The 27,006-nt window shown below is 28.1% G+C and overlaps 2 protein-coding genes and 1 non-coding gene across 4 annotated transcripts; all 3 read left to right on the top strand.

The window, feature by feature from the left end:
• Positions 1-817: 817 nt before the first annotated feature.
• Positions 818-7,740, top strand: LOC140674065 (fatty acyl-CoA reductase 1-like). Of its 2 annotated transcripts, none has more exons than XM_072907406.1 (9): positions 818-1,179; positions 1,481-1,729; positions 2,069-2,214; positions 2,387-2,496; positions 4,033-4,225; positions 4,713-4,958; positions 6,280-6,456; positions 6,547-6,627; positions 7,438-7,740. In XM_072907406.1, exons 1-9 carry the CDS (start codon positions 982-984, stop codon positions 7,517-7,519), a joined length of 1,482 nt encoding a protein of 493 aa, XP_072763507.1. In that variant the 5' UTR covers positions 818-981; the 3' UTR covers positions 7,520-7,740. The 2 variants fall into 2 exon arrangements, with proteins under 2 accessions (XP_072763507.1, XP_072763506.1); XM_072907405.1 differs by having other exon boundaries at positions 4,710-4,958; positions 7,438-7,739.
• Positions 7,741-12,497: 4,757 nt separating this feature from the next.
• Trnaa-ggc (transfer RNA alanine (anticodon GGC)) lies at positions 12,498-12,569 on the top strand. Its single transcript has one exon. It is a non-coding gene; the product is annotated as a tRNA-Ala (tRNA).
• A 1,023-nt stretch (positions 12,570-13,592) lies between these two features.
• On the top strand, positions 13,593-24,699 carry LOC140674167 (fatty acid synthase-like). Its single transcript, XM_072907547.1, is given in 26 exon segments — positions 13,593-13,715; positions 14,044-14,195; positions 14,310-14,450; positions 15,032-15,093; positions 15,310-15,728; positions 16,472-16,596; positions 16,598-16,724; positions 16,812-17,022; positions 17,110-17,267; positions 17,363-17,677; positions 17,805-17,847; positions 17,850-18,205; positions 18,208-18,284; positions 18,406-18,707; positions 18,813-19,214; positions 19,395-19,804; positions 19,807-20,418; positions 20,963-21,216; positions 21,277-21,332; positions 21,335-21,730; positions 21,733-21,941; positions 22,139-22,387; positions 22,542-22,952; positions 23,472-23,726; positions 24,208-24,459; positions 24,547-24,699. Coding segments are annotated over 26 exon segments (6,219 nt in total). The 3' UTR covers positions 24,649-24,699.
• The last annotated feature ends 2,307 nt before the right edge of the window (positions 24,700-27,006 follow it).

The following is a 27,006-nucleotide window of genomic DNA, read 5'->3' as shown; positions in this document are numbered from 1 at the left end:
TCTCAAATATTTAAATGCCCTCTTCAAGCCCAGAATTTTTCAAATAATAGATTAAAGACGCATCGAAATTTCAAAATTGTTTAAAAATATAATTTTCCTAAATATGCATTAATTTTGACCGTTGAACGTATTTGATACAGTGATAAATGTCTCGGAAGTCTGAATACAAACCATTAAATTATTTATCAAATTTATACAACATACAACTAGAAGATGACAGAAGATTAACATTATTTAAGCATCAGATTATAATATTTTTATTATAGTTTAAAATTTAATTACTCAATGACATACCATTGATTAATTATGAAGAAACATGATAATATGTTATTCTAAAAATATGATTAATTTCCGTTACATATACATTATATATATGTATGTAATAATTCGTGTGCATCTTGTAAATTACATAAGTATTTTAAATATTACAATGTCTGGGTATCTATTTACCATTTTCATTATTATTTTTACTTTTCAGTTATATATGCATAAGTATTTTATTCAACTTAATTTGTGAATATATTCATTATTATTTATAATAAAGTTGTTTAAATACAATTGATTATATCCAATTCTTCATAGAATTACATATTGCACATATTGAATAAACTGCAAAATAACTTTATATCTATTAGTTATTGATCTACTAACAATCGTCTAGGCATATAATAATCGTTTAGGCTACTGCATTACATAAATTTGCTCTTTCAACCTTTGCCTGTAGAATTTCCGTTTCATTAATATGTATAGTGGTTACGTCTGCTTAGCAAACAGTTAGATTTTAATTAAACAGCATGCGTTATTGATGGCCCATCTCATTCACAGTTTATTATTTTCCAATTGAACTCCTACTAGTTAATAACAGTATTGACAGAAGGAGACAATAATATTTTCGAGTGCACTTGTACATATTTTTGGCTACTGTTTGATTATTGTGGTCATATTGTTGTTATTATTTTAATAACGGTGGACAAGATTACAATGGACTCAGCTGACTCGATTCCAAAGTTTTATGCTGGACAAAGTATATTTTTGACAGGCGCGACAGGATTTCTGGGTAGAGTATATATGGAGAAGATACTGCGATCTTGTCCAGATGTTCGCGAAGTGTTTATATTAATGCGTTCGAAAAAAGGAATAGGCATTAACGAAAGACTCGAAAAATTATTAAACTTACCGGTAAGTTAATTACAAAAATATTTTCTTCTTTACAATATCATATATTTCTTAAACTGCTATAACATGTAAATGGGAAAGTTTTCGTAAAAACTTGTATTATACATTCATATAGATTTTTAATATTTTTTTATTTTTATAAAAAACTAATTATAAAGTTTGATAAAAGTGTATGGGATAAAACATGTAAAAACAAAATATTATAAATAATCAGAATATTCAAATTTTTTTTTACAAATTATCTTTAAAATTCGTGCCAATTATTACAATAAATACGTTACATAATTAATATATTTTTTTTTAGTTATACGATAAACTGCGAGAAGAACAACCTTTCAATTTTACAAAATTAATTCCGATTTCTGGTGATGCTAGCAAAGAGAATTTAGGTTTGTCAGCTACTGACTGGCAAATGCTAGCTGAGAGAGTGACTATAATAATCCATGCATCGGCGAGTGTGAAATTTAACGACAGTTTAAAGTACGCCATCTTTACTAATACTAGATCAACGAGAGATATTTGTATTCTAGCCCAAAATATGAAGAATTTAATAGTAAGTATAAACCGATATTGCATTTACATATATATGTAAATAAATTACTATGTTCCATATTGCGTGTGGTATTTTATATTGTGCATTTTTTAGAAATTTATAATCTTTTATCTTGTGCACTCCAAATATCTTTTGTTTTATCAAACAATGTTTTAGATAAAATTGTTTAGTTCGAAAAGAGAAAAAGATAGGAGTATCAATTTGAGACTTTGTTGTATCAAGGTCAATTTAGATTTTTTAATAGTTTTAATTTTAATTTCATAAATATATGTCTATTTTTCTTTGTAACTTTTTATTTATTTAAAAAAGTGACTTTAGGACTAATTGTATTTATTTAAGGCACTAGTGTATGTCAGTACAGCATACACGCATTTAAATCATTCTGTCATTGAAGAAAAAATTTACCCAGCCGTAGCCGATTGGCGGAAAATGATCGAAGTGGCCGAAAAGATGGATGAACATGTCATAAATGTCTGTACAGCTAAGTAAGCATAACAAAATCATATTAAACATATTATATATGTTTGTAAATTTCAAGTATATATAGGATGCGCACAATTAAAGACAAATATAATACCAGTTTTTCTTTCATTTATGGAGTAATGTTATAATTGTCAGGCTGTATTAATTTTTTATATAATTTTGAAATATGTACAGATGTTTGGATTTCTTGCCTAATACATACGTATTCTCGAAGAATTTAGCTGAGGCTGTAATAGCGGAATATTCTTCATCGTTGCCTTGTGCAATTATAAGACCTTCTATAGGTATGTTACTCTCTTTTCTTTCTTGAAATGTTAGATATAAGTTCTTCTTTATCTCTTATGAAATGAATCTTACGAAGGAATCTCGCAAACCCAAAAATTCTGATTTTGTTAAAACTTTCCTTACAGCACGAAATATTGTTAAAATATTGCATAAATATTTCAATATTTTACATATTACAAATATTGCAGCAATATTGTGCTAATATTATAAATTTAATATTTTATTTCAGATATTGCTGCTATATTATAATGCAATCACATATCTTTCGCTAGTTTGATCGCTTACTGTTATGTGACGCACTATGCCTTACCTATTCCGTATTCAAGTTTTTTCAAGAGAATATCTAAAGCCTACAAACACATCGAATAAAATATATTTCTCTATCAGCTTCATTTCTATTTAATACAATCCTACCGCAGAGAATTCGGATATTAAACTAATGGTTACAAAAACGGACAAATAAATATTATGCATACAAAAAATATTTTGCAATATTTTGCAAATATCATATTCACATTATAAAAATACACATGCAATAAGATTTGAAATATATCAACATTATTATAAAAATACTGCATAATATAGATTTTTGGCAGCATATCTATATTGTGACAAGCTTTCAGAAATATTGCATATCCCAATCTTGCAAAATAATATTCCATCAATATATCGTGCTGTAGGGGTTTGCATACATGTAGGGGGATAAATAGATGAATTTAGTAATTTTCATTTTTGTTGCACAAAAACGATTCTATAGGGTGAAATTATCTTTCATATGCAGAAGGCTTTTTGTTCTTCTTGATCTATGTATACATATATATATATATATACATATATATATTTCGAAAATTATTTAAAATATCAAAAAATGCTTTACACAAAAGCTCCATGATGAAGATATTTCTATTAAACTATATTAATAAAAAAATTTTGACAAATATTTAAATTAAAACATAAAGTTTTTAAAAATAGCTTTTTGAATGCAAATATAAATTAAAAAAAAATTTTTTCGAAAATTTTATTAATGTGGTTAAATAGAGATATTTTTATCATTAAAAACTTTTTTACAAAACATTTTTCGATATCTCGAATTTTCAAGATATATCGAAAAGTAAAAAAACCTGTATATGGATGATCGTACCTCTCATTGTTAGAAATGTTTTTGAACAGCAACTAAAAATTTCTAAAATTTATCTATTTACTCCTGCCTCACTACTATTTTTTCTTTTTTATAAAATTTAAAAAAAAATTAAATATTATATTTATATTAAAAGATATTCTTATATATTCTTACTCATAGTACATAATTGTTTTAACATATTGTATAGTGGACGTACTGTCGTCACATATAAATAAATAAATAAATTAGCTTAACAATTTAAAACTAAAAACTAAATTAAAACAAATTGAACAAATATTTATAAGCTTTGTAGTCCTTTTCCCATTTTTTATTAAGAACAAATAAAAAATATCACTAAAATAAACAAATAAATAATTTAGCAATAATTATCTAATAAATATGATTCATATTTTAGTGACAAGTACTTATGATGATCCAGTTCCAGGGTGGATAGATAACTATAATGGTATAATAGGGATATTAATTGGTAGTGGAAAAGGAGTATTACGAGTATTGCAGACTAATGAACATATTTGTTTAAATATAATCCCAGTAGATTTTGTCATAAAATGTATAATAGTCACAACTTGGCAGCTTGGATTGTCAATGTATGAATATTAAATATTATTACGTATTTAAATATGCATGTTCAATGGCATTAAGTTAAAACATATACAAAAAAAAGCTTTCTTTTTTTATTTAAAACTAAATCAACATTTTTGCGGAACCATACACATTGTATTTAATTTTTTGTTAATCTTACGTGCTATTGAAAAATTTAGAGTTAGCAGAGAAATTTTCAAATATAAATTTAAATACAACTTATCGTATACATATAACTAAATTGACAATATTTAATAATTTTTTAATAATAATATACATAATTAACGTCAATTTTGTTTACATTTTCGATATATGACTTATAAAAACTTGTTAATTTTGAATGTTTAATACTTTATAATAATATTATTTGTAACTCGTATAAAATTTTAAATTTTACAGTTACTGTAACTTTCTGTTAGTGGAAGCTTAAAGCAATTTTTATGAAAGTTTATATAAGTAACAATTTCATTAATTTGTAATTTTATTTAGTAGCTGTACGCCAGGTTCTGCACCTTTGGTCATACATTGTACTTCTGATCAGAGACACTGGTTGGTACAGAAAACTAGTCAAATGGGTCTTCAAATCTTAAAGGAAATACCCCTCGAAAACGTTATTTGGACGCCTAATACAATATTTACCGATAATGATACTCAATATTATATGTTGACAATATTGTTGCATATCTTGCCAGCTATGTTGATAGATCTAATTTTAATACTTACGAAACATCAACCTATGTAAGTACCAACTAACTAATTATGTTATTGTCTTAGAATATACAGATCATTGATATTTCATTAGATACCACTATTTAATTAAATCGAGAAATATTCTCTTAAGGATGTTTAGTACCTATTTTTAAAAATATAAGAATTTAATAAAATTTGCACAGATTGTTCTAACACATGTTCAAAGACTTATAAAAAAAACCTAGAGTTGATGAAGCAATCAAAACTTATAAGGATTTTAATTTGCAATGAATTTACCCGTCGATATTATTATGAATATAATTATTTTGTCGATCTAATTATAAGTAAAAGTATTAATATAATTTAAAATATAATTATTTTTATAAATAAGTATAAATATTATTATTTCTGCCCTTTTTAACCCTTAAATTGATACGATGACAGATTTTCTATCTTATAAAAAACTTGTGATCGTGTCGATTTAAGAGCTAAAATAGATAGAAATAATAATAGGAATTTATTCAAAATTTGCAAAAGTATAATTTAAATATAGAAGAGATATTTGATCACATAATTTGTGTCAAGTAATGACTAGTTCAAAAGATATTGAATATAATTTTCTCAATTTCGTCCTATTATCCGAGATGACATATTATTTATTGTGAAAACGTGGCAACATAGCATTCAACTGGCCCTTCTTTTGACATTTTAAATAACCTATCTTTTCATCTGAAAAAGCATCTATATACAAACTTGTAAGTGAGAAACGACTAGGCCTCATATGTCAATTTGCAATTTGACCAAATTATGAAAAATTACCATGTTGCCACATTTCTTTCTTCTCGGAGAAATGACAAATTATTAAATTTATCAAAGAAATAGTTAATGATCTTCTATATTTTGTCATTATTCACTATTATAATTTTTATTCTGACATTTTAAATTACGAGTATATTCTTTTATTTTTACAATTCAAATTTTGTGCTGTAATGTTGAAATCGAAGTACCGTCAATGATAAAAGTTTCTCATTATAATTTAAGGAACACGAAAATTCTCCGAAAAAAAGCAACAAAAGTTGGACAATACATTTCTACACTCTAGCTATGAATAAATAATAAGATTTTATGCAATTTTTATAATAATCATATATTAAGATACATGAAAAAAGTATATATTCGTCAATTTCGGCTACTTTTTGCTCTGATTGTAGGTGCTAAACATCCTTAATGCTCTATCACATCTTTATAAAATTATATATCTCTTTTTAAAGATGTATTCTTAATCTTTTTATATTTCCGGATTCAATAGAGTATAGCTGATATTATTACTAATAAATCTGTTTGTGTAAATGTATAATTTGTAACATAGGCTAATAAGACTGCAAAGGAAAATATACGTAGCCAACAACGCTGTAAAGCATTTTATGTGTAATGAATGGCAATTTAAAGTTACAAATTGGCTAAAATTGTATAATTTAATTTCACTTAAGGACAGGGAAACATTTTCATACAATATGAATGTTTTTGATACTGCAAAGTATTACAGGTAAAGATTTTTTTATTAATTTGACCTTTTAAATAATGTTTACATCGAATATGATGTTAAACCATTAGATGTTTATTTTATGTAATGAAGAAATGGTGTGATTGGAAGTAAATTATATCTTCTCAACGAGGACATGAATCGAGTAGATGAACTCAGAGCGAGTCGTAAAAGGTGAGTATAAAATATATTATAAACAGGATATATTATTATTATTTTTATGAGATGTGTAAAGTTTTAAATTGGCTATTAGCAATAATAATAAGAGAGATTTAAAGATTAATTATTATCTTATCATATTAGGTAAAAAAATTTAGTTTCTATAAAAATAAAAAATTAACTTTAAAGCTCCCGAGTAGTCGCCGAGAAACTCTGAGTTGACGGTGACGACAACCATAACTACGATAGGAATAAAAACCAAATCATTATTGCTCTCTCTTTTGATCTCGCATTGTCTGTTTCTTTTTTTTCTATTAGGCGTGAAAGTGACGTTTGAAGTGACGTTTTGACAGCCAAATTATTCTTGCGTGCAATTTTTAAATAAAAAGGTATTTCAATGAATCAACACTATAGATCGATTTAGCACACTTGTAAAATTGTCTGAAAACTAAAGCTAGCAAGGAATGTACCATGTGGAAGGAACATTCTCCACTTCTTTAGACAGCTGTCAAACCGCGTGTTTTGCCATATAAATAAATTTATTTTGACACTGATTGTACGGTTATTTATTAACTGTCAAGAGAAAAGCTTAGTTTTCGGACAATTTTACAAGTATGAGCGAAAGGCAAACTAAGTAATGAGTTAAAGCAACCTGTAGTCTTGTTTCATTTTTTTGAAATATCTTTTTCAATATGGCCACGGTGACTATTCGGGATTCTTAAAGGGATTTTTAATTTGTTTTTGTAAAACAATTTGTTGTTGGATAAACATGACAGAAATAATCAATAATCATATTTGTAACGTGTTTATTCTAAAATATTTCAGAATGGATCTGTTTGTTGTGACATTGAAAACTATCATCGTTACTGCAGCGCTGTGGCTGTTGTATAAGTGGATCTATGCTTAATATTTTCAGATTATATATGTCATATTATATATACAATTATATATTATGTTATAATTATAATGTTAACAGTATATAATATTTGATGTTATATAAAGGGTTACGGTAGTAAAATAATAATGTAATAAACAGAAAAATAAATAAATAGAGCAAATGAATAAAATTGATACGTATTTGATGTAGGACAAAAGATTTGTAATTATGTATAATCTGTATTTTTATGCGTACAATAATAACGGCAATATATATATGTATATATGTATATACATATCTCGCATTATTGACCTCGCATTATTAATCCTCCTCCTTGTTCTCCATTATAATCATATTACTGTTGCATTTGTTTACGAAAAGAGTCACTTATCTTACATGATATACGCAGATAAATATATGAATGGAGGAACTTGCTTCTTTGAAGTTTAAACATATCATCATCATCTGATAGTTTCTACGTCATTTTTTGTATGCACAATTCGTTGTGCTCATTCGTGTTGTCATCTCTTATCGAAGACAAAGTACTGTAACTTTTGTTTCAAATATTCAATTATTAAGTCATTCGTAAGATTCGATGAAAACCTCTGTGTGTGTGTGTGTGTGTGTGTATGAGGAAAGAGTGACTGTAAAAATCGCCTGCTTTGCGGCCCTCGATTTCGGGATCGAATCAGTGCCTTATGGTAAGATATTAATAGAAAAAAAGTTTCAACTTAAGGTGACATTTAGTTTGGAAATATGAGAGGTCAAAGTTTCTAAAAAAAACTAACTTATTTCGGAATATGCTATTTCTGAATTATGTTATACAGACCAATACTAACAAGTATCGTAAAGTGATAAACAAGTAATGGTCGGCATTATTAAAACCAAAAACTTGAGCAAGTCCTAATCACATCAATTTGGAAAAAACAACCGGCACAACAAAATTGATTTACAAAGAAGGTCGGAAGAAAAGTAGTCGAATCGATATGAAATCGCGCGCTACTTCTCTTACGGGAAACTGTTCGAATACTTGATTTTGCGTTTTGTTTTATATTTTATTATTTAAGAGGGAGGAGGGAGAGAATAAATCGGTACAATATAATATCTCTTTCGAAAATATTCAGGACCTTTTTGAAACATTTCTTTCAAATGCTTATATGGATGCTTATATCCCAAGATGTTAGGCAGTTTCAAGTTAAATGGAACGCCCGTATATAATATAACTTTGAACTCTCATATCTCTAAAACTAAATGTCACCTCAAGTTGAAACTTTTTTTCTATTAATATCTTATCATAAGGAGTTGATTCGCATTTGAATAGATCCCGAAATAGAGGGCCGCAAAACAGGCGAAAAATTCGTCCTTTTTACAGTCACTCTTTCCAACAACGCGAGGTCAATAATGAGAAATATGTATATATATATTTATATATATATATATATATATATATATATATATATATATATATAAGGTGCGATTCTGGCACAGTGAGTTGTGCGTCTGTTTGCTGTGCCTAAGATCTCAAATCCGACTAGAAATTTCGAATTTTTCTTCCATTTAATTTGATCGCCACCCCTCCGATGGCAATGGCAACCCACCGAAGAGTATCTTGCTACAAAAATTCCCTCTATTTACACCGTTCGGAACCGGCAGTAAAAAGTAGGTCCTTTTGACTGCAGATAAGACGCACTCTGCGGTTGAAGTTAGAGGGATAAGCCATCCTCCTTCAGGAGATGACAGTTGAGGAAAAAGGTATAGGAGGTGTAGGGTTATAGAAAGGTTGATATACACGGCAAACCCTGAAAACAAGTCCGGATTAAACCAATTTACCAATATATATATGTATGTATGTATGTATGTATCTATATACAATTATTTTCTACAAAACTTCTAGAACTCTCCAAACATTAAAAATACAATGTCGATACATAAGTTAAAAGTTTTACGTTTCTAATAATGTCTAATAATGATTTGCGGATAAACTAGTTGACCTATTGCCGTTATTAATGTACGCATAAATTACATATGCATGCATGACGGAAATTTTCGCTGCGTCAAAAAGTCACGGCGTATTCCGAGAATAATATATTATATACGTCTTCATAATTAGTCAATTTTTGTAATATACAATTAAATGTAATATTATTAATTAAGATAAAAATAAATAATTTGTATGCTTTAGCAAAGCTGGAATATTTCATTATTATTTATAAGTTATTGACAGTTGTATAGAAAAACAAATTATATTTAGATATTGTATTTTTATAATAAAAAAGCTTTTCTACAATTATACAAATTTTAAGATATTTTTTTGTATGCCTTATAATACATTCAAATTTTTAGTTGTGATACTGCGTATAATTAATTTCATCTTTGAATATTTTTTGAATGTTTATAATTAAAGAAATTGTATGTTATTACGTCAGCTATTATAAACAACGCTTAGCATGTAAATTTTATGTCGAATATTTAATTAAATGCCTTTTCTAAACCAAAATTTTTAAAGTACAGTCGGACCTCTTATCCTACGACATTTTCGGTCCGGAATCTTCCCCTTAAACCTCTGATCCTACGACAAAAATTTAAGAGTGGGGGTATAATTCCCCTTTCGCGGTCGTAGCATAAGAGGATTTTTTTATCGTAGGATAAGAGGTTTCGTAGCATAAGAGGTTCGTAAGATAATAATTCCGACTGTAATAAATAACAGACGTATCGAAATTGTTTAAAAATATGATTCTCTTAATTCTGCTAATTTTAACCGTAGAGCCGTATTTAATTATACTAATAAAAGTCTCGGAATTCTGAATACAACTCTTTAAAATTTTACGAGGAAAGAAACTGAAATTTTATTTGAACTATTAGGTAAATTAATTAAATTATTTACTAAATTCATATAACATACAACAATAAAATATGACAGTTGTACGTGCATGGTTAACATTTATAACATTTAAGCATCAGATTATAATTTTTATTGTAATTCTAGATTTAATTACTTAATTTCATACCATAATTAATTAATTATGAAGAGATATCGTAATAGAGTATACTAAGAATATCTAATGCAGCAAAATTTCCGTCACACATACATATGTATGTAATTCGTGCGTACAATAATACCGGTAATAGGTCGACTAGTTCATCCGCGAATCATTATTAGAAAGGAAAAACTTACTAATTCTTAGCCTTTACATAATCGATTGCTTTAGACAAAGTTTTGTTTAATATTTTACAGATATTTGTGATTTTATTATGTTTATATTTTAATCTGCGTAAATCTTGACGATATCTCTATATTTAAATTTTTTATATGACATGTATGTACAATATATCCGATTAATTATACGAATAATTCCGAAAGTTATTTAAAAGTTCTGATACAGCAAAAGGAAGAATAACGATAAGTGCCTAAATCGATCCCAGTTACTTTTGTTTTATTTTTCTTATAAAAATTGATAGTATTATACTAGTAACATTAATAAATGTATAAATTATATTGTGTGTATGAAATATATATACTTTATTTAGCATCCACTGTAATGACAATGTAATGACGTCGTAGATAATATTTTTTTATTATAAATGGCAAAATCGCAGAAACTTACGTTGCAATTTATAATAAAAATGCTGAACATTACAATATTAATATAAGATTAACACAACAAGTTATAGCACAGAATCATGAATTTATTCATATGGTATTGTATTATCTGTATCAAGGTTTAATGACTTATGACGAAAAAATAAAGTTTAATAAATGAAGTAGAGTTGCATACAAAAGATTTTCCTTTTTAAGCCTTATAACTTTTGCCTAAAGCATTTTTTTCTAAAATAAACTTTTTATGAGATATTCGATCATTTCTAAAGTTTGTGTAAAATATTGAATGGCTACACGTGATAAATTTAATATTTTTATTATTATATCGGGAAGACGATTATTTCAACAATATTGTTGTGGAAGAAATATTTTATAATTTATAATTAATTATGACATAATTATATAATTGTATAATTAATTATTACACAATTGTATAATTCTGTTAAAATCATAAAAAACATAATACAATAATTTGCTTCAATATATTATATTATTTTACGATGGATTAGTGACAAGGTAGAACTGCACAATAATTTAGATTCAGCGAAAAGAGCTATGTCTAATGTTTTCCTTAAACAGTTGAAAAAATAGACAAAAGTAGCCATGCACGCATACCCACGCACCACGCACCCCGCACATGCACGATGTCTAACGTTCTCTCTCTTTTTCTCGCACTATATTCTCGCGATCTTTTACGCTTTTTTTTTAGATTTTTAATAGAGGTTACCTCATCTAACATTAACATATTATAACGCACAATGCGTTGAATAAAAATATGGAAAAGTTAAATATTCGTAAACGTATATCCGGTAGGTCTGAATGCTAATTTAATTTAATTTTCTTATCTAAATAATTTTAACAATAAGCTATAGACTCATACATGTGTGTGCACATTTTTACATATCCTTTTACTAAAAATATAATCAAAATATATAAATGATTTGAAATTATATTCGGCTCCAATATTTACAAACATGATAAGTTATACTCGGCGATGTGAGCCCATGCGCGGATGTTGATGCGTAAAGAAACTGCGTAAAGAAATTAATTCTTTTCACGAAAGAATTTTTAATTAATACCCAGAGCACATATTTCTCGTCTACATCTCTTTGGGGGGTTATAGAGCGGGTTTTTTAGGGGTCTCAAAAATGAGAATCTAGAAAATATGTGCTCTGGGTATTAATTAAAAATTCTTTCGTGAAAAGAATTAATTTCTTTACGCAGTTTCTTTACGCATCAACATCCGCGCATGGGCTCACATCGCCGAGTATAACTTATCATGTTTGTAAATATTGGAGCCGAATATAATTTCAAATCATTTGAAATCACGCGGGGCTGAAAAATCGCGTTCTTCGATTTATCTATCAGGAGGTTTATATTAACAAATAGACGAGTGAAGTATCGGTGTGGGGCTGAATAGCTCAGTGGTAAGAGCAGTCGCCCGGCAAGCGAAAGACTCGGGTTCAATTCCCGATTCAGCGACTTCGCCCCGATATTTTTTCTTGTCTACATCTCTTTGGGGGGTTATAGAGCGGGTTTTTTAGGGGTCTCAAAAATGAGAATCTAGAAAATATGTGCTCTGGGTATTAATTAAAAATTCTTTCGTGAAAAGAATTAATTTCTTTACGCAGTTTCTTTACGCATCAACATCCGCGCATGGGCTCACATCGCCGAGTATAACTTATCATGTTTGAAAATATATAAATCATATAAATTTATTATGAAAAAAAAGAATTAAAAGCCTAATAAAAAAATCATGAACAAACACGACATGCATATTAATGTTAATATTTTCAATTAATTTTTTATTTGGTTATGTTGATTAATTCTTTTACAAGAGAATTGTGATAAAAAGAAGATAAGAAGATAAGTTTATATTGAAAAATTACATCTTAACAAAAGTTAATATTTAACTGAAATTACTTTAATTAAATAATAAAAAATTTAATGTTATAAAAAAAATTACAGTTAGTAAAACTTTATAATTCTGCAATCTTAATATTAAATTAACAATGTAAAGGATATTATTAATTTTAAATAATATATTTTTAATATGTCCTTTTTTATATTTATATACAATTTTTTTTATAAAGTAAAAAAACTTTTTCACAGATTGTTGAATTATTCAACATTGTAGATATTATGGGACAATATTTTGCATACAATTGATGTATTTCAACTGGAAATGATTAGAATTACAAAATTATACAAAAAATTAAAAATACGACCTATAGTAAAACCTATATTACAAATACGACCTATCCGCAATTATACAGTCGCAAGAATTTAAATAATTAAAATGCAAGATCAAGTTTATATAAGTAAGTGCTAATCACTCTGTTGCCTACTCTTCATTTGCAGCAGAAGCTATATAGAAGCAAATATATCTAGTATGTATTTCTTATATTGTAGTACAGACATTATTATAAATAATATATTATAATAACATATTTATAATTCATATACTATTGTTCTAGCTCAACATATACGAAAATAATTGACATCATGGAGAAAGGAACATTCACACCATGCACTGATTCTGGTGAAGAAATTGTTATTGCAGGTATAGCTGGACGCTTTTCAGATTCAGATAATCTGAATCAGTTAGGAGAAAATTTATTTAATAAAGTTAATCTTCTTAAAATAAATCACGGTCGATGGGAAAAAGGTAATTACAATTTATATTTTTACATTTATTTACGATTGGTTTTAATGTAAAATATACATTCTTTTCATCAATAACACAGTTAGGTATGTGTTCCGAAAGAATATACAGAATACTTTTAATTAAAATGTGTGAGACATTTAGTATATTAGAATTTCTTATTACGTAAATACGATAATTTTTATGAAATTTTATAATTCGTTAACAGAGCACCCAGATCTACCAAAACGTATGGAAATTATTAACAATGTTAAAAAATTCGATTTGGATTTTTTTAACTTATCCTTCCAGCAAGCACATACGCTCGACTCTATGTCGAGAATGTTACTTGAACATACTTATGAGGCAGTTATTGATGCGGGAATCAATCCGAAACAATTGCGAGGAAAAAATACTGCTGTGATCATTGGATCAACATTCATTGAGTTTCAACAGAAATTTATGTATAATTATCTTAAAAAAAAAAAATTGTTAATTAGTAAATATAGGGAAAAATAGTTAAAATAAAGAATTATTAAATTCAGTGTTTATTTATATGAATTGTTGCTTATAATTAGATGGACGCTCCATGCATTGTTGGGTGCTTTAAATCTTCACAGGCAAATATTCTTTCATATTTCCTGGATGTCAAAGGTCCGTCTTATACTGTTGATTCAGCATGCAGCTCTAGTCTTCATGCTTTGGCTCTTGGATATCATGTCGGGTCAATGCGACAATGCAATAATTGCAACCTCAAATCTACACCAAAAAAATAATATTCTCATTTTAAGAATATACCACTTATTTTTAGAATATCTTCCTCTAAAATAAGCGCCAAGAGGATTTTCTTAACTGAAGACAGAAATCCTCTAAAAAAATAGAAAAGTATTAGATATTCTTAATATGTAAGAATATATACACTTCTAGTCTTGAGGCTTTCGTGACCATTAGAATTGTCTAAACTGGGGACTTCCGAATGGATGCCGCGTGATTAAACAGCGTAATGCACGCAATGACATTTCGCAAACGTTGCAGCTTGCATCTTCAGAGCTAAGAGTCCCGATACTGAGCTCTCTTGAGTTGGGGTTTTTATATCTTGCGAGAGGTTTTTCTATTGGAAAAAATATACCGTAATGCCCTCTAGTGGTGTGAGCGCAAATACGGTTTGTATGATACAATTTAAGAATATTTTCTTTATTTCATATACTATTCTTAACAAAAGATCATTAGAGGGGAATATTCTGAATTTTTTAGAATATTTTATTGGAGGAAAGCTTTAGAAGGAATTCTTTTAAAATAGAGAATACCATTTTTTCGGTGTATGCTTACATCTTAACATAAATCTGCAGTTCTCGCGTCTTGGTAAGTTTACTAAAATTAATTAAGATCTCATCAGATCCCGTACCAGAGTGTCCGTCTATCCATCTTTATTCGATTGCAATTGTTAAAAGAAGGCTCATGTAATTTTGTCAGTGTTTATTTTTTATTTAGTTTGATTTTATAAATTCATTTTTTAGAGATAGGGCATGACTTATGAAACACCCTGTATATACATATTAATACTATATAATTTTTTAGGTGTTTTGTCAGCCGATGGTTACTGCAGGCCTTTTGATACTGCAGCTAGCGGTTACTCGCGTAGCGAAACCGTGTCGGTGATATACCTTCAAAAGGCAAAATATGCTAAAAGAATTTATGCTATATTTAAGCATATTAAAATAAATAACGATGGATACAAGGAAGAAGGAATAACATTTCCATCGATGCATAATCAAAGCATGTTATTGACAGAATTTTGTGAAGAATGCGGAGTCTTACCATGCTGTCTAGATTATATTGAAGCGCATGGTACGGCTACCAAAGCTGGAGACCCGGAGGAGATAAATGCTATCAATAAAATATTGTGTAAAAACAGAAAGACTCCGCTGACGATCGGTTCCGTAAAATCCAATCTTGGTCACGGTGAAGCAGCCAGTGGTTTCGCACAAATAGCTAAGGTATAAAAATTAAAAACATTATAATGTTTTCAGGAGAAAAAAAGTAATATAAGGTAAATTCCGCATATACAGAATTTCCCGAAATGACCGGTAAATATTTTAATGGCAGGTTCTTTAAAACATTTTAAGATAAAAGGTTTAATACAAAAATGTCGAGACTAGAATAGTTTTCAAACTGGAAGCGATTATATTTCACGAATGGTAAAAAGAATTAGATAAATTAGATAAATTCATAGAAGAACTTTTATTTCACATTCACACGACACCCTGTATAACAAAAAAATACTCTTATTAAAATACTACTTTAATTTTAAAGTATTCTTATTAATTTTATTTGTTTACCGTTTACGTGGTTCGTCAATTACTATTATTCTTTTTTTTATTAATTTATTCCTTACCGCGTATGTGTCCGCGAATAAGCATTTTCTGTATTGCGGACTCCGGAATTAAAGTTAATAAATCAACTTAAATAGAAACAATAAAACTTTAATAAGAATCATCGATAATAATTAATCGACAACTAATAATATAATTTCGTATGATACACTTGTATGATACTTTAAAACAAGTGATGATGCTCGTTATGTGGATGCTGACTATAGTCGACGTTGGTATTGAAATAGTTAAAGGGATTCTTGTCTTATCAATTAATTAATTAAATAAATAAATAAATTTTTAAGTAGATAAAATAATACAAAAATACATATTGTTATGTTTCTCATTAATTTCATTGGCTTTTTAAGGTAATAATAGCGTTCGAAACCGGTCTTGTTCCACCAAACATCAATTATACATCACCACGAAATGATATAGATGCCCTTGTAAATGGAAACATTCAAGTAGTTACAGAGGCAACGCCACTTAAGAATATATCATATGTTACTAAAATGGAATAGCAAACAAAAAATTAATAATGGAGCACCAAACGACGGCTTATCAAGACTCGTGATATTATCTGGACGCACAAAAGAATCAGTAAATTCGTTTTTGAACGATGTTAGTAGATATTTCAAGCAACATTTTTAATAATTAAAAATTATTATATTTCTTACAGAAAATTTAAGAAAATAATTTTTCTCCTAGGTCGCTAATCATTCTACAGATGCCGAATATATTCGTTTATTACACGATATTTATGCAGACAATATAGATGGTCATTCATGGAGAGGATATATTATACTGAAGCAATGCACTTTGCAACAAAATTCAATAAAAGAGATTCAAAATTATGAGAATGTAAAAAGACCTATTTGGTTTATATTCTCTGCCTTAGGCGCGCAATGGCCAGGAATGGGTATAAATATTCAATATTTGACGTTTCACGTATGATGGCACATTGAAATAATGACATGATATAATTTCTAAATTGAAACCTTTTTAGGTCAAAATTTATTAAAATTTCACGTCTTTGCAAACGCTATGAGAAAATGCGATATTTTAAAATTATATAATATAAATATCATGAACATTTTAACAAAGCAAGACGAAGAAGGATGCAAAAATGCTTTACATACATTTGTCAGCATTGTTGCTATTCAGGTAAATTATTATAAACATTATGAATATATAAAGAAATATGTCCAATTTTTAAACATAATATAATATAATAAAAATAACTCTGAATAACTTTATAGATTGGCTTAGTAGATCTTCTAACATCTTTAGAAATTACTGCAGATTACATGATTAGTCATTCTGCTGGTGAATTGGGTTGTGCATATGCGGTTAGATGTCTAACTCTTGAACAAACTATTTTATTGGCATACTTTATTGGTATAGCCTGTATCGAAAAAAATATTCATAGTTCTATGGCAATTGTAAACTTTGACTACAAACGCCTAAGAAATATATATCCAGCGAATATTGAAATAATATGCTATAATAATCAAAACAGCAATATTGTATGTGGGCCTGCAGAATCCATAAAAAAGTTCATGAAAAAATTACAGGTATTGCTTTTAATTTTTAGTTAAATTAATCTCTTTGCTTGATCCTTTTTGTTTTAAAAATATTAAATTCTAAGATTTTTAATTTGTTTCATACTTTTTTGCATCAATTTGATTTGTTGTTTATCAGATTAATAACATTAATGTGAACGAAATCTCCTGCGATATACCATATTGAAAATTCGCCTTTTGTTTCACTTGAATCAAGTAATAACACGGCCAAAAAAACGAAGTCTAAGATGGATCAGTACCTCCGTACCTTACATCGAATGGTCCAATGAGGCAGCGACGTTATCTTCAGGATATTATTACACGAATAGTATTTTAAATACCATACTATTTGAACAAGCAACAAATTTAATTCCAAATAATGCAGTGACTATCGAAATTTCATCGGATGGCAATCTGCAGCATATCTTAAAGAAATCTTTACATCCAAAAGTGACGAACATCGTACTGACTGAGCACACTGAACAAGATATCGATGTAACTTTGCGAGGGATTGGAAAACTTTACAATTGTGGCTTACCTAACCGCAGATCGCTAATTTATATCCGCCAGTGGAATTTCCAGTCAGTCGAGGAACCCCTATGATATCTCCATCTATCAGGTAAAGTACATGGTGTCATAATTAATCTTTTTACATTTTGCTGACATAAATGAAAAACGTATAAATATGGACAAGCACATATATACATATATATAAACAAGCTTTTAATGTCGGGATATAGATGGGATCATTCTGAAGATTGGTTTGTAGCAACCTTTCAATCACAGACACATATGCAATTCAGAGAAAGACACATCGAAATCAGTCTCAACGATGAAAGTTTTGAGTATATGATCGGTCATATAATCGACGGAAAAAATTTATTACCTGCGACAGGATATCTTGCGTTTGTTTGGGAAACCATCGGCATGATAGAAGACAAAATATACACAACTATGCCAATAATATTTCAAGATATAAAGTTTATTGGTGCTACTCATTTATCGAATAATGTTGTAAAATTGACAATTAGGACACAAGGTATTTACCAAACTATTAAATTATTTTACAATTATTTTACAATAATAATAGTAAGATTATATGTTCACTAACTGTATGTGTAATATTGAATATAAAAATGTCACAGATAGAGCGGAAAATTCGAAATTATCGAAGGAGATAGTGTTGTGGTAATCGGTACAGTGCATACTGTTTCAAATCCAGAACAGGAAATAATTCCTACTAATCTTTTGCCGGAATGTGACGACGAAGAACACATGACTACTCAAGATATCTACAAAGAGTTGAAATTACGCGGCTACCAGTACAGTGGCTGGTTCCGTGGATTAAAAAGCGCATCTATTTCAGGCAGCAAAGGACATATCTCTTGGACAAATAATTGGGTAACATTTATGGATACTATGTTGCAGTTGCATATACTTGGATACGATACTAGGGATTTATATGTTCCTACTAGTATTCAAAAGTTGGTGATCGATCCTGCGCTTCACATGTCAAAGCTACGGGAAGTGATGACAGAAGAGTATAAAGGTATGTTCTTCATCAACTAAAAATTTCGAAATTTAAATTGACAATACATATTGATAATATATTAATTTACATTAATAACTACATATTAAAAGCATATTTTTATATTTTATTTATTGCATTATCATTAATAACATGTAAAGGATTTTTAACAAAATTACTATTTAAGTTGCCTCATTGCAGAATTATCAGTACGGATATACAGAAAAACAGATGCGATTATATCTGGTGGAATAGAGATTCGAGGTGCTAGCGTTACCGCAATTTCTCGCCGAAATCTAATTCAAGATCCCGTTATCGAGGAACACTTATTTGTAGCTCATTATGATCACGCGAAAATTTCTTTAAATGAAGCGATCCGAATATCGGTGCAACTTGCATTAAAAGATCATCAGATTATTAACGTAACAGCCATTGAACTAGTAGAAGATGTCGATAATGTATCATTGGAAAACTTATCATCTTTGTTGCTGATTGAAACTTTTAATAATATGCCGCAGATACAAGCAAATATTACTTTATTAACATTATCGAATCGTTTCAATTCAGTAGAATTGCCCCAAAATGTTACAGTCGTAGATTTATCAATCACAAATCATCTATAAATGACAAAGCCTTAATAGTTGTCGGATTTAATCTCTTGACGAAACAACAAAACTCGTTAGAAAGACTTTTGCCATTTATAAGAGAAGGCGGTTATCTATTGACGCGCGAAAAGAGCAACATAATTAACTACGACAAGTACATGCGGCAATATGAATTAAATGTTATTCTTGAAAAACGAACTAAGACTGAAGTGATTGTGCTTTTGAAGAAAAAAGTTCAGATAAAGAAAAAGACTGTCGTTTATATAAATAATGACAACTTTAATTGGCTAGAAGAATTAAAGTTGCTCGTGAATGATGATACTCAACAAGATAAAGACAGTAGAATTATAATTGTCGGACAGGGAGACTTTGAGTGTGGTTTGTTAGGCCTCGTTAACTGTTTGAGAAAAGAATCAGGCGGGGAAATTGTCAGAAGTGTACTTATTCAAGATCAAAAAGCTCCTAAATTCTCTTTACAAAACCCTTTTTATATGCAGCAATTGGAAAAAGACATGACTATTAATGTTTTGCGCCCTAATCAGACCTGGGGTTCTTACAGGCATTTAAAATTACCACGTCCAGAAGTCAAACCTGTATCTACCGCCTACGTCACTCAAATGGTATAACAAAAATATTGGAAAGATTCGAGTGTTTCAGTTTAATAGGGGATTAATAAGATAATTAACTGAAATATACTGAAAACCAATCCAGAAGTTGCAAATTTATAGAAATATGCTGTAGATATTATTGCTCAAAATAATTTTGATTTCTATTTTCCTAAATAGTGTTCAGAGAAATGCTGTTTGTCTAGGAAAATAACATTTGAACACAAATAAACGAATGAAAGCGATTTGACTAGGCTAATAGCATTTGACTAGTCAAAAGCTATTTTCCTAAAATAACCATTTTTTCCTATATATATATATATGTATGTATGTATGTATATATCTATGTATTCTGTGATGTACAACTTTGTGTTAATTAATATTTAACTTTATATATTTATATATATGTCCTATACAATGTGTTTACAAACTTCTTAATTTAATTAATCTTTTTCATTACTTTGATGTAAGAAACATGCACTCTATAAATATGTTCAAGTAAACACCTTACATAATGTTTATTATGTTTGTATATAAAATAATGTTTATATTATTATAGGTTCGTGGTGATCTAAATGAAAAAAAAACATTATGTTGGATAGAAAACGATATATCCATCCAGTCTCATTTCGAAGATTTGATACGTGTAGTTTATTCTTCTATTAATTTTAAAGACGTAATGTTAGCTACCGGCAAACTAAATTCATTTCCGATAGCAATGTCACAAGCAAGATTTCAGCCTACATCACTTGGAATGGAATACGTAGGATTTGACACCAATGGACGTCGCGTAATGGGACTTGGTGATAATAAGTAAATATGTCATTAAAAATCATTATGTAAAATATCATTGACTAACATTGCTTTTTCAAGATGTATAGCAAACGTCGTTATAAAAGATAAAGGTTTATGTTGGAACATACCTGATACATGCCATGCGTTTACAGTACGTGTTACCTCGCCTTATATATTTTTGGAAAGATGAAAAAGGGAGATAAAATACTTATATATTCCGGTACTGGAGGTATTGGACAAGCGGCTATCCACTTGGCTTTTAGCGAGGGATGCGAGGTATTCACTACCGTGGGTACAATTGAAAAACGAGAATTTATTAAGAAAATGTTTCCGATTATTATGGATAACCACATTGGAAATTCTCGTGATACGAGTTTCGAACAAATGATAATGAAGCAAACAAACAATCGCGGTGTGGACATCGTGTTAAATTCATTGGCGGAAGAAAAATTAATCGCATCCGTTCGTTGTCTAGCACAAAAAGGTCGTTTCCTAGAGATTGGAAAGTTTGATCTTATTTCTAACAATCCTCTATAAATCTGTTTCAAAAAGGCATTAGTTTTCACAGTATTTTATTAGACAATATGTATGCCCAACATCACAAACATAAGTCCTAGTTGTCCAAAATAATAACTGACGGTCTGAAAATTGGAAAAATCAAACCACTTCAGGTACAAGTTTTCCCAAAATCAGACATCGAGGCGGCTTTTAGATATATGGCAAGTGGGAAACATATAGGAAAGGTATGTTAATATTATAACTTTATTCACAGTATTTGTAAAGAATATTTATTTTATAACAAAATGCATAAAAAAATTTATAAACAAAAGAATTTGAAATATAATAATAAATTATAAACAAAATAAATAAGAAATTTTATAAACAAAAAAATTTGAAATACTATAATTTCGATATTTCTTATATATAAATATTTTTTTAGATAATTTTAAATATTCAAGAAGATAACCAATCTTTGAGTGGACCTGTAATGGCACTTCGTCGTTATTACTGTCTCAGCAACAGAAGCTACGTTATACTAGGAGGTCTTGGCGGTTTCGGATTAGAATTAACAGACTGGTTAATATTACGAGGAGCTAAAAATGTCGTCCTGATATCGCGAACTGGAATAAAAAATGGTTATCAGCGCATGAGAATTAAATTGTGGAAATCCTATGATGTAAATCTATACGTCTGGTATGAAATTAAAAATATATATGATTTATTATATTTTAAGTAAAAGTTATAATAAATATAATAAATCATATATATTTTTAATTTCATACCAGATATAAAAGACATGCATATGATAAGTCAAAATATATCTCTGGCTGAGATTGGAGCAGATTCTATTGATGATTGTCGAAATTAAGCAAACCATGAAAAGAGAATTTGATATCTTTCTTACTGCACAAGAGATACGAAACTTGATTTTTGCAAAATTAGTTGCAATGTCCAACGCAAATAACGATAATACGCAAGTTGAGCAGTCAGTTGAAATAACGGAACCAAACATTGTGAAATTATTCGGTATCGTAAAGGACGAAGATTTCGTGAAAGAAATCTGTTTAGATGTTTCGCCTAAAATAGGAGAAAATACAGTCCAAATATTTTTAATACCAGGAGTCTATGGTTGTGCAACTGTATTTAAACACTTATTATCGAGTATTAAATTTTCTTTAACATCTCTACAATGTAGCACAAACAATATCGAGGCTACAAACATAATATCGGAAACAACGGATCATCTTATGAAGGTATCGCGTGATTTGAATCAAGCTTATTATTTTGAATAGATTTTTTAATGCCGAATTCAAATCCGGCCGCAGAATTATTCTAGTATGTCACAATTTTGAAAAAAATGCCATAACTTTAGAACAAACATAATTTGTCTTATTAAAACAATCGTCACAATGATTACACTTTAAGATATTTCTGATATTCCTTGAAGTTTTTGAATTTTATATTAAAATGTAATCACCGATGATTCTTTTCTTATAGTCTTATAAATTATGTTTGCCTTCTAAGATATAGCACTTTCAATATTTATCACGAACCCTTTTTTAAAATTTCTACCCTTTTTCTCAAAACTATAACGTACTAAAGTAATTCAGTATAAAAAAAATCAAATATTGTACAAGAATTTGTAAAGTAGATTCAAGTTCCAAAATCCTGTTAAACTGTGTTAATTTTTGTTTTATTAATTAAAGAATTGTGTGTATTTTTGTTAAAATTATAGGCATAAAATTTGCTGTATTATTTTAATATTTTTATAGCACGTATCTTTAAGATTGGAAGATGGAAGAGATTTTGTATTGGTAGGGTATTCTTTCGGATCTATTATCGCAATTGAGTTAGCAAGAAAGCTGAAGGCTATGAATTATAAAGGACGACTTGTACTCATCGATGGTGCTCCACAACAAGTGCGAGCAATATATGAACAGCATTTGTCATGTTTTAACGACATTGAATTTCAAATTGATATTTTAGCCATTATTCTAGAAGTTTATAAAGCAGGATCCAGTGAAAAGGTAATCTCTTTCTTTATGTTCACAAAGTATATTTCTAATTACAAACATTAAAGCATCTTACAATTTTTTACATTTTCTTCATTTAGTCAACAGTCATTAAAAAACAATCATATTAAAAGTCTTTAACTTTTTGTGATCCGATATTTTTGATATTTTATTTCAGTAGGTTCATGTACAGTTCAATTATTTTAATTATATTCTACAACTTGTATATTTTCCCATATTTCAGTAATCTTTCATATTACGTAACACATATAAAAAGTGGAAAAAATTTTTACAAAAGTGTGGGTAATCATAATACTGCAAGAAATGTTTTTGAGATCGCTAAAATGTTTAAATAATTATAAATTTTTATTGAAATAGACTGATAGTCTGGAACAAAAAGTAATGTTGAGAATTCAGTAGGACCGCAAAAGGTTAAAGTCTAGAAAAAGTTTTAAAAGTCATTTAAAAACAGAACGTACAAATTCATATTCGACAGATTCTAATGATACTGAAAGAATGTAAATCTTGGGAAGAACGGTTCGATATTTTTGCCAAACACTTTTTGGCAATAAATACATCACTTTCATTAATAAATCTAAAAACATTATGTACAACAGTATATAAATATGTAGTCGCTATTCGAGAATATGATCCTTCTACACTATCGCGTATTAAATCACCCATAACATTGCTAAAAGCAACCTTATCACATGTATATGATATTGAAGAGGATTATGGTTTACACAAGGTATTTTGAAAAAAATTTTGTTAACTTTTACACACATCCATTAAATTCATTTTCACAAAACTTTACTATTAACGATTTATTATTCAGATAACGCAAAATAAAGTGGAAGTATATTGCATTAAGGGTGATCACTTCACGATTTTGACAAACAAAAAAGTGGTGACTGCGATTAATGGTGAGACACTATAATTAATTGTGATCAACTGTGATGTACTTTAATATATATTAATGTTTTGTTTGGTGTCGGTTCTTTGTACACGTTCAACGAACATTTTAATAAAATATATGTATTAATAAAGTATTATGCAACTCATACAAGGCGTTTCTTTAATTATCAAAAGATTTTCTGGCAATTGAAAAAAATATTTAAATTTTCCATTTTTTATATTATTTTTTAATTTTCCTTTGCTATTAGATTTCTCTCGCATATTGTTTAAATATAAATATTATAATTTTTATTTATTATAATTTAGATATGTATTGACTTGTCTACGTACTGATATTTGTATATATATATATATATATATATATATATATATTTTTTTTAATAACTACGATAATTTTTAAATCTAAAAATGTCAACATTATTATGTTTGGGTCTAATTGACACAACAAAGATTCTGTTGTACATAAAACTAATCTATTAAGCGATAAATTTAAAAATAATACGGAGAAAAATCTCAAACCATAAACGGTGGTGGTGTGTGTGTGTGTGTGGTGTGTGGTAAGGAAGAATATATTCATTTTATAATCGAATCAACTTCCCGCGCATAAATTACAGCTATATAAATATTGCGATCAAGACAAATATGAAAAGGAATTTATGCGCTGCGTATGTTTGCTATAGACTTTTCATTTGCTTTGCGTACGAAGGGTCCAGGAAAATGGTTGAAAGAAAATGAGAAAAGAATCATATTTGGTCGAAAGATTTTTCAATTAGAAAAAAAAAAATTAAAATACGCATTATTATGCGTTGCCGACATATCATATAAATCATTAAAATGTAGAGCGCAAATGTATTCTTTGTACTAGCATTTTTTTATGTAAATATACATATAGAAACGCATTTTTTTCGAAATCTACTATATAAGATTAACTACGTTAAAAATTTTTTTCTTTGAACTTAAGATATATTTATAAGATTGAATTTTAATGTGTGACTTTTACAAGATATATGAATTACAAGAAGCTATACTTGAATAAATGTCAGATTTAAAATTACAGAATATAATTACTCGATTGTTAATTGAACCTAATAATATTGATAATAATCCATCAATCATAATATTTTCGTTTTTCCTACGTATTGGTAGCTGATAATAATTGAAAAACTGTCTTTCGAATTCGATACGTATTAAACAGTGTTTTTACGTAACTATATTTATAAACACAGGCAACAGTATTCGTATAAATCTCATCTTTTTTTATTTCTATTTTGATTATTATTATTATGTTACATAATATTATATTATATTGATTATACTATTGTTTTTAAATTTAAAATAAATTACAGCACGTTGTTTTTTGCATTTAACAAATTTTTAGTTATATGTGTATATTGTTAATTGTTTTTATTATCATATTAACTTATAAAGTGTGACTTCTTATTTGTAATATTTCGGTCAATTTTATTTTTTTCTTATTGTAAATAAATATTTGCTTAAAATAATTTGTAACTAATGTGTGACAAATATTTGAAATATTTTATTTTGAAGATAACATGATTTCATAAACAGTCGCTTGAGCTTCGATATTTTCAATTTCAGATGTTACGCTTTAATTTAGATAAAAATTATAACGACAACTTTACTGTTGGATTACAAATACAAAAACAATCAAAAAAGTCGTACAATACTTACTTGAAAATAAATTAGAAGTCTTCAATTTTCAAAAGTTTGATACCAAAAGTGTTGACGACTTTAATAACACCTTTAGAAGAATAATAAACGGTTTCCATCAACCCATAAAATTTCACAATATCAGCAAAATATGAAATTTATTTTATCAAACGTACACCATTTTAGAAATTATCAAGAGGCCTCCACTTCCCAAGCAAGTGCATTGACGCACTTTCAATCTAGAACCTGTAAGCATGTCAATCATTTTTATTTTATCTTATATAAATCCTGTATAATATATATATTTATATATATATATATATGTATATGTAAATATTATATTTACATACACATTTTTATATATAAATATTATTAACACACGCACACGCACACGCACACAATAACTTTCTATAAATTTTTTTAAATTTATTATAATTAGCTATATTTTATTTTGTGAAGAATAATCGTTTTTAATTTTTATAATAAAACTTTTAATCTTATAACAATTTAAACTTATAATATAATTAAATAATTTCGATAAATATTTAAAATGAAAATTTAAACCTAAATATATAAATTCAAAAACAAATACACTCTACGCATGTCCTGATTCGTCTAATTTATTTTTAAATTTCGAACATAAAATAATTATAAAGTGTGATTCCATGTAGCTTTTTATTTTGAAAATACAATAAACATTTTTCTCTAT

The sequence above is a fragment of the Anoplolepis gracilipes genome, chromosome 15 (assembly GCF_047496725.1).
Source record: "Anoplolepis gracilipes chromosome 15, ASM4749672v1, whole genome shotgun sequence".
NCBI lineage: Eukaryota > Metazoa > Arthropoda > Insecta > Hymenoptera > Formicidae > Anoplolepis > Anoplolepis gracilipes.
The sequence above is the reverse complement of the archived record's forward strand: the minus strand, read 5'-3'. Positions and strand labels throughout refer to the sequence as shown.